Below are 9,406 nucleotides of genomic sequence, written 5' to 3'. Positions count from 1 at the left end.
GATGCATGCATTAAAGCCTCCACCTTTGCCTTGGTCTTCATCAACTATTCGTTTCATTTGCCATTAAAGGTTTCCTCTTGGAATATGTTTTATTTTAAACTCAGGAATTGCAAAGAGGGAGTAAATAAATAAGGTATTCTGATCTTTCAAAAGCAGCTGATCCTAGAAATGTAAATAAAACAGAGATTCTATCTCTAGCAGTTATTACTTGAGAATAACCAGAGGAGTTGTTTTAATATAGAATTTACTTTATTATTATTTTTACATTGGAAAATAAAATTCTATCTTCCAGAAAGTTAAAATAAGAAAAGTTTGAATAAAGAACATAAGAGTTAAGATTATTTACAAACTCATTTCGAAAGACCAAAATCTAACCTACGAGTTTAACTTGAGATGTTTGAAGTTTGTTTATAAAACTCTTCCCTCCATTTCCAGAGCTTCTAAGGCATCAGTTTACTCATTTTTACAGATACCAGGGCTTTTTTTTTTTTTTAATCATAGGAAGTTATATGACTTGGTTAGTATGAAATTTCCAAATTTTCAGAAGCTTTTGTGGAATTCTGAGCAAATTTAATATATCTATTTGGGTAAAATCCAAGTTTTTTGTATAACTCATTAACACTCATAGTCTCAGAACTTTGTGATATGTTGCCAGTAAGTTTTGCATTTAGAATTTGTAATAAGCCCTTTTAAAAAAAAAAAAATACTTAAAGATTTTTGCCAAAATGTCTCTCCTGGTAAAGGTCCTTAGAAACAATTAGAATTTAATATTGTTGAAAGCTATCAATCAAAATTGGTTCACCTTCAAAATTTAAAACTATTAGTAAGGCATGACTGATTTAGTCTAGTTTAGATGGAAAAGTCAGCCTGTGATCCTAGGCTTTTCTTCTGGACCTTGAGGCTGGATAAGAGCATGTTTTGTATGGTTTATCCCGTCTGATCTTTTTTCTCCCCTCTTTTGCTTCCATTTTGAATAGGCAGTATGAGGGTAACATAAGTTGACCCTGCTTAAAAATAAGCATGACTTCTAGATCAGAAAGGTTCAAATGCATACCATTAGATTACATGTTAAAATAGGGAAATTGGATTTTTTTTGATGATTACTGATGGAGATTTTTCTTTCCAAATTTTATTCAGTCTTTCAGGCTTCCACGTTAAGCCTTTAAAACTATTTTGAAGAGTATCTACATTGGCATGATAGCTTCTGGTTTCCTGTATTTGGCCCCTCCACAGAAAGAGACGGATGCAATGGGAAAGTTGAGAGGAAGGAAGGCTCCAGAAAAAGAAAAGCTAATAGTCGTCAGCTAGAAGAGAAGAGAAGACCAGACCATTAGTGATTTTCTTGGCTAAAAAGGGAGAGTCGAGTAGGTTGGAAGTGGGGGACGGAGAGCTAGCTCTTACTTTCTATGGTGAGGATACAGGTGCTGGCTGCCGTGCCCCTGCCGTTGGCTGCATGGCACGTGTACTCCCCTTCGTCCTCAGGGAAGGTTTCTGGGAGGTAAAGGCAGTAAGTCTCTCCTCTCTCGATGTATTGGTAGTCCTCGCCATCCTGTAGTCTCTCTCCTTCAAACCACCACGTGACTTCGGGCTTGGGGTCTCCGGTTACTTTCACAGTGAATCGGACTGGCTCACCATCTACAACTGTTGTGTTTTTTAGAGGCTTCTTGAACCATGGTGCTCCAGATCGAGTCTGTTCTCCATCTTCAAGTGTAGAGCCATTAATGGTGCCTCCCTCATCTTCCTCCTCTTCCTCTTTTTTCTGTGGCAAAATGAAATATGCAGGGTGGACTTGGGTAACTAAAAATATTGCATCAAATGAGTGGATTTAGAAACCATTCACTTGGACTGGAATCAATGACGTTTATTAAGCCAGATTAAGTCAATGCCCAATCTAGTGAGAAATGAGCCTAGCCCCATGATACTTATGGGCAAATGGCACATGCAGAAAATGCAACAAGCCACGTGCTTGTTCAGTGAGCTGCATGGCCCTTGTTCCTAAGCCTCAGGGTTCATGCTCAGTTGTGACAAGAGAGGAAGAAGGATGTCCATGATACCAACCTTCTGGAGCGCCGCATCAATCTCCTCCTGCTCAAACTGCATGCGTAACAACTTCTGCTGTTCAATTCTTCTCTGCTCCTCTTCTTCTCTGGCCTTCGCCATCTGTTCAAATCTAGCTTTCATGTTAACTTTGTGAGTAAAGGGCGCCTCACATTTTTGGGCAGGTTTCACATCAACATCATCTTCCTTGGGAACAAAGAGGAAGTCTGAATTAGTTTTACTAATTTTTTATTAGTTTAAATTTAATTTTAATTTAATTAATAAGAGGACAATAAGACTCCCAGGGTTCTTAGAGGAGGAGGTAAGAATGAGATGTTGCTATGATCCCAGATCCTCCCATAACAATAAGTAGTTAGGGTCATCGATTCTGATAATGGATCTTGTCCAGTCTCTTCCCCATTCACAGAAGAGGAAATGGGCCTCCTCCCAGATTCAAACCTGTGGGTCTCTGTCCTAGGAACAGTGATTTCCACATAGTATACCAAAGTCCTTTAAAAGACTATACTATGAGGTAAGATAGTCATGAAATCTTGGTTTGGTCCAAAGTAAGGAAAAGAGGGACGAGGAAGAACAGATGCCTTGTTCCAAATAAAAAAACAGGCCTTCCCCTCCCGGAGGTCATGTTGCAGGAGGAGCTCCTTGGGGATACGGATCAAGAAAAGATTCCTGTAGGAAGAAGCACTTCTGATAGCCATCACCATTAATAGAGGTGGCTCGGGGCGGCCAGGTAGCACAGCGAGTAAGAGCACTGGCTCCAGTGTTGAGAAGACCTAGAGATCGAATCCCGGGCTCAGACACTTAGCACCCACCCAGAAACACCTGGCCGTGTAACCTTGAGCAAGTTAACCCCAGTTGCTTAGGGGCGGCCAGGTGGCTCAGCGAGTAAGAGCACCAGCTCCAGTGTCGGGATGACCTGGATCAAATTCGGGCTCAGATACTCAGCACCACACCCAGAAATAATAACTGGCCGTGTAACCTTGAGCAAGTTACTTAACCCCGATTGCTTAAAAAAAAAAAAATAGAGGTGGCTTGCAGGGTCCAGTGGGAGCTGGCCAACAAATCTAGAGCGACCAACTCCATGCGGTCCAAGGAAAGAACAGAATTTGAAGTGAGCAAAATTGACCTCCCTCTCTCTGACCCCCATGCCTAGTTTATTTTGAGCTCCAGAATACCACTATGATAGGCAAAGCAGGCCTAGAGGAAGGTGACGATGAAAAGCCCTAATGCAGCATTCACATTCACAAGTTAAAATACCTTGATGGAGTCCTCCACCAATTGGGGTGGATTGTCCAGAAGATTGTTTTAAGTATCCAAAAAGGATGCGAGAATAGAGTTGAATTGCAGTGGCCACCCATGGATGAGAAAGGCCCCTTAAGACTGTTCTCACACCCTCCGTGCTGCCTTGGAAGATTTTTTTCCACACTTTTCTGCACTCTCGTGCTTCACAATTATTCATTAAATGGTTTTTAAATTCGTGTATCATTTTTTCCTGGTATTAAATCATCTCCCATTTCCTGCTCCCTCCCTTGGTCTCTGATGAAGAGAATGCCCACCAGAACTTACCCCCTTCATCTCATCCCACTTGTGTCCAGCAGATCTCCATGGCAACAGTTGTCCCTACTGTATTCATGAACCTCCATACTGGTTCTTCTGCTGCCTCTAAACATGCCTAGATTAACCTTTACTTCACAACACTCCTTCTCAAGCTCTTTTCCTGTATCTCAAGTTCATAGAAATTGTCTACACCCCTTGCCCCCTTCCCTTATTTCTTAACCTCTTCCAATCTAATCTGGCTTCCAGTTTTATCAAGTCAACTGAGACATCTCTCCCTCTCCAAAGTTTAAGCAGCAGTTTCAACAATTGGACAGCAGTTCCTCAGTTCCTTCTTAGCCTCCCTGTAGCACTGAACACTGTTGGCCATAATCTCTGCGTTTTGGTGGCACTTTAGGGTTTACCTCCTAATCTGGTCAGTTTTCATTCTCCTTTCTCAGAGCTTCAGTTGTCAAGTTGCCATTGCTACTACCCTCATGCAGGCCTTCACCTAACTCTTGGGACTCTTGATGGTGGTCTTCTCATTGGTGTGACTTCAAGTATCTTCCTATTCCAGTCCGTCCCTCACTTAGCTGCTAGTCAATTCCGAAGCCTAAGTCTACCTATCCCATGTGTGTACCTACATGTGCTCAGTGAACTCTCCCTGTTACATCCAATATTAAATAGAAAAGTCCCTGACTAACCCACATTGCTGCTTCCCACTTTCCCAGTCTTTTTCACTTTTGTTTTTGTTTTTCTGCTTTTTTTGGAGGGGGGAGGGCAGGGCAATTGGGGTTAAGTGACTTGCCCAAGGTCACATGGCTAGTAAGTTAAATGTCTGAGGCCGGATTTGAACTCGGGTCCTCCTGACTCCAAGGCCAGTGCTCTATTAACTGTGCCACCTAGCTGACCCTCTTTTTGACTTTTTAGTCACTCTAAGCTATGCCTTGTTCCTTGAATGTGACATTCTATCTCTGGTTCCTTCCATTTACTCTGTACCTCATTACTCACGTTGCCCATTAAGCTGCAAACCCTTTGAGAGCCTAGACCTTTTTTTCCTTCATTTGCATTCCTAGCCCTCGGTACAGTCTCTGGCACATGGTAAGCAGTGAATAAATGCTGATTGATTCCTAGGTAGAGGTGTCCTAAAGCTCTGTCCTGGGCCTTCCTCTCTCCACCCAATAATCTCTGTTTCGCAGTCAGGAAGAAGTTATTAATAATTACTATGTTCTAGCCTCTATGATAGGTTGTGGGAATATGAAGAGACAAGAAACACCCATAGTGGGGGAGATTGCCTGCAAAAACTGTTACAAGCAATGTATGGACATTACAAATTGGAGGCAGCTAACAGAGGGAAGACTCTCCAGGTGGAGTCTTGGGTGAAAGTTCACAGGAAAGGTGAAGGATTCCAGAGGACTTTGTGGGGGTTGGAGAGGAAAGAATGAAGATGTAGGAAAAGCAGAAAGGAGGAATGAGGGCACTAAACTTGTCCTGGAGCTTGGAAAAATAACAGTTACCACCATCTAGATGACAACCACATCTGTCCTGACCTGCTTTTTCTGTTCAGAGCACTAATCTTACATCACGGACTGCCTGCTGGGCATTTCTCATTGGATGCCCCCTCCACATGTCAGCGTGTCAAATCAGACACCTCTTTCCCTCCAGTATTCCCCGTTGGTGAAGGGCACTGTCATCCTTTCCATCACCTACATTCACAACCTCAATCATCCCTAATGACTCACTCTCCCTCTTCCCCCATATCCAATTACTTGTCAAGTCACAACTCTTCTGCCTCCACAGGCTCTCTCCCATTAGTCCACTTCTCCACTCAAGGCCAGCACCGTACTGCCAGGGGCTCCTTACATTACCATTTTGACAGCCTCTTAATTGGTCTCAGCTTTCAGCCTCACTCCTCCAGTCCTTCCTCAGTTTCCAAGGTGATACTCCTAAAGCATGAGTGACCAGGTCACTCTCCTGATCATACAGGTCTTTTGACTGAATCAAGTACCAACACCTTTATTTGGCATTAAGAGCCCTTCACACTTTGGCCCCAGTCTACTTGTCCAGACGTTTCATATAACTTACTTTTATTTACACACAACTTCCTATCTCCAGTGTGTCCCCCAAGCTTGGGATGGATTCCTTCCCTGCCTCTGCCTTAACAATTTGCAGCTTGCTTCAAAGCTCAGGCAAACACTGACATCCATTACTCCCAGCTCTTCCATTGTGTAATGGAAATGATGAGATTTAGATTCAAAAGACCTGGGTTTGAGTCCGGGATATTTTGCTCACTGTACTAATTTGGTTTTCTGTTTCCTCCATTGCAAAATAAGGTTCTTGGGTCCTTTCCATTTCTCAACAATATGACCCTATTCCCATATAACAAGCTTTTCAGATGCTTGAAGACAGCTACTATACAACTTTTTCTCTACAGAGTCTTTTTTCCTCTAGTTCTTTTAATCAGTCTTTACATAGTATACTGTTGGCTTCATCCATTGCTTGCCTTTCTCAAACTGTGCTTGTCAATATCCTTCCTAAAAAACTGAATTTGGTACACTCGATGTGATCCAACTGAGGAAGAGTCAAGCAGGTCCAGAACCTCCCTTGGCTTTTAGTAAACAAATGCACCTGAAGATCACAAGGTCTTACTTGGTTTCTAACTTATTGCTGTGAAAGTTAAAATCCACTCAAAGTTCTAGGTCTTTCAAGTGAAGTGTGGCCCTGACATGGACCCCTATCACTTCAATTTTTATTCTAGGAGAAACTTCAAAAACTAAACTAAAAAATGTCCCCACTCCTCAAAAAGGATGACCTACTTTCTAGAGAGATTGTGCTCTCTCTGAAGATGAAAGTGAGGAAAAGCAGAAGGTTTTAGTAGCAAAGGAGCCTTGGGAAAACTTGGCGGCTTTCCTCAGCTTCCCGAGGCAGAATTTTGGTTTGGTTTTGCTTCATGGGAGAAGATTTAGAACAGGAAGGACTTATGTAATTGAATCCCTGCATTTTACAAAGGAAGAAAATGACAACCGTATTGACTCTGGAGGACATCACGCATTGTGAATTTGTAGGGTGTCAAACAATCATTCAAAAATATGTAAGCATAAAGGGGGGGCAGAAGAAGCATTTATCAAGCAACGACTTAATGTACCGGGCACAACTATCTCATCTGATCTTGCCAACAATCTTTCAAGGTAGGTATTATCTCCATTTTATGGTTGAGGAAACTGAGGCAAACAGGTTCAGTGACTTGCCTAGGGTTAACACCCAGCCACTCAGCTCGCTAGCTCTCTACACAGGTAGTAAGGGAGACCTGGGATTTTAGCTCGGATTCTCTGACTCCTGATTGCACGGCTCTTCTCACCACACTGGCCTGCCTCCCCAGAACTTTCACTCCTTCCTCTTGATGAAGGTTCAGTATGAAAACTTACCTCGTGAAAATGTTCTGCTTCTCGCTCCTTAATCTCAAGGTCAATTGCTCTTCTTCTAGCTCGCTCTTCTTCTATCTTTTTCTGTATTTCCTTTTCAGACAGTTGTCCAATTTTTTCAAACTTGCTTTTTAAGTTCTTAGCTTGAATAGAACCACTCCTTTTTAATTTAATTAATTCTTCATACTCCCTGCTAAGCTCAAAGGTTTCTGTTTCCTCTTCCTCCTTAAAAAAAATAAAATCTTAAGAGATTGTAAACAATATCACCAAATAAGTTCATAATAGAATTATTTTAACCTACAATTTAAAGTAACTTCATTTTTAACCAAAGTTGAACACTTTGCTGCAAAAGGACGGCCATTAGAAAATAGACTATTTTCCCACCCATTATCTATTTTTACAAAGCTTTGGTTTTGCGTCTTGTCTTTTAGTCTGCAGCTGTTTCCTCTGAAGCCTCCTCACTATTCCCTTTGAAAAGTTATACCTGGATCAATAAAAGATGAGAATAGCTCCTATCTCATAAAATGGTTGTGTGGATCAAAAGGGACGGGTTATATAGAGTGTGTGCAAGAGGTTATAGAGACATCAACTGTCACTGCCAGGAATTGGGACTTTGGATAGTGATTATTTTTTACTCCACTTAAAATGCAGTTTTTACTTTTTTCAAGTTTTTTTTAAAAATGGGCCTAACATTGATATATCCAAATGTACAGTAAAAACATGCATGACATCTAAAATATACATAAACAGATCTAAGATGCACTCATTTTCTCAAAACTAGGATCTTCCTAGTATTAGTGGAGTTGGGGAAAAGAACATTAATTATGCCCATTGACTGGGACATGGCTACAAAACTGTAGTACATGAAATGTTGTGATAGTAATGGAATATAAAGATTCCCCTGTATTGGCTTGGTTTTCAAACCCAGAGCTTGTTAATCCCACCTGTGGGATGGACTTGTTGATGTGAAAAGAAATTCCTGAACTGGGAGGAGCTGGTGACGTAGATTTGGAGAGACACAAGAGGGAGAGGCAGAAGAACTTTTTGGAAGCAGCACCCTCGTGGAGGCAGAGAGAGAGACTGAGAGGATTGTTGAGGGCCACTTTGAATCACCCTGGACTTTTGAGACCTGTCCCCAGAGCTGCCAAGGACTGAGGAGACATGGCTGTTTTGCTGGTACTTTGTCTGTTTTGATGTTGTTTTGACAGATTTGTCCACTGGTGAAAGACAGTCCTGTTGAAGAAGTCCTGGAACCTGGCTGTTGGCTAAGAGCTCCTGAGACTGTCCTGCAGACAGAGAGTGAATACTGTCCAGTGGTGAAGGACAGTGCTGTTGTTGCAGGGGTCTGGGAACCTTTCTGTTGGTTCAGAGCTCCTGAGACTGTCCTGCAGACAGAGAGTGAATACTGTCCAGTGGTGAAGGACAGTGCTGTTGTTGCAGGGATCTGGGAACCTTTCTGTTGGTTCAGAAGCCCTGAAGAAGGATTTTCTTGTTGTATGTTTACAGAAATCCTGGGAGAGGGTTTTGCTAATGTTTTCAGGGGTTCTAGGACTGTTCTGCAGACAGGATGAAATGAAGAGACTGGCGATGTATCTTGTGGCCTTGCTAAGCCTTGTCTCCCCAGGAACTAAGATTGCTGAGAACTTGTCCAGATGAAGAAAAGACCTCCATTTGGGTATTAAGTGCTGTGCTTAAATTTGATGTAACTCTGGGGTAGATTCAATTGTGATCCAGGGGTGGGGAACTTTTGACCTTTTTGTGTTCTATGGTTGAACAAATGAATGTACTTTACTTATGTTTGGAAACTAATCTCCATTTGAGAAGAGGGGTTTTGTGGTGGACTAAATGAAGGTACAGCCTAGAGGTGGAGTAGTATTTAGAACAGGGACTTTGTAATTGAATGATTGGAAGGTCCTGGGGTGGGGTAGTACTTGGAGATTATTTAATCACACTTAGTAAATGCTGTATTTTGAATGATGTCATATTTTGACCTTCTCTGTTCTTGCTTGGTCACTGAATAAAATGGAGAGCACCTATGCTGGTATTTTGAACCTTGGGAAGTTGCCTTTGCTTGGCATTACATTACAAGTGTACTGGGATCAAAACTGAAAGTGAATGGAACAGAGTTAAAAGACCGAGTGGGACTCACAGGAAGAGAAAGGAAAAGACACTCCCAACCCACCTTTTTGTGGAAGTGGGAACTCTACAGGGGCTACACACTGCACGTGTTTTCAGATTTTTTCCAATATATCAATCAGTTACGCCAATTTGTTTTTCACTCAAAAAATTATTCTTTGTTATATGGGATAGCTCTTTGGGAGAGGGAGGGATACTGGGTGTAACTGATGGGGTAAAACAGAAGACATCAGCAAAAATAAAGAAAAAGATCATCTAGT

The 9,406-nt window shown here is 41.9% G+C and overlaps 1 protein-coding gene across 4 annotated transcripts in view; it reads right to left on the bottom strand.

The window, feature by feature from the left end:
• Positions 1–227: 227 nt before the first annotated feature.
• The window catches only part of NEXN (nexilin F-actin binding protein), a 47,030-nt gene continuing 37,851 nt past the window's right edge, over positions 228–9,406 (bottom strand). For 2 of the 4 annotated variants that reach the window (XM_069102235.1, XM_069102237.1), the window contains 4 exons: positions 7,014–7,235; positions 2,059–2,244; positions 1,402–1,759; positions 228–1,304 (listed from right to left, as the gene is read on the bottom strand). In XM_069102235.1, coding sequence (XP_068958336.1) covers positions 1,291–1,304; positions 1,402–1,759; positions 2,059–2,244; positions 7,014–7,235 — 780 coding nt within the window. In that variant the 3' untranslated portion in view covers positions 228–1,290. Of the gene's footprint in view, positions 1,305–1,390; positions 1,760–2,058; positions 2,245–7,013; positions 7,236–9,406 lie in introns of those variants that run through there. The other 2 variants (XM_069102236.1, XM_069102238.1) reach the window with 1 other exon arrangement.

This window comes from Petaurus breviceps, unplaced genomic scaffold (genome assembly GCF_028583685.1).
Source record: "Petaurus breviceps papuanus isolate PSGF00001 unplaced genomic scaffold, PetGlider_PUasm1.0 545, whole genome shotgun sequence".
Taxonomy (NCBI): Eukaryota; Metazoa; Chordata; class Mammalia; order Diprotodontia; family Petauridae; genus Petaurus; species Petaurus breviceps.
Note: the sequence above shows the minus strand (reverse complement) of the source record. Positions and strands in the feature narration are given on the sequence as shown.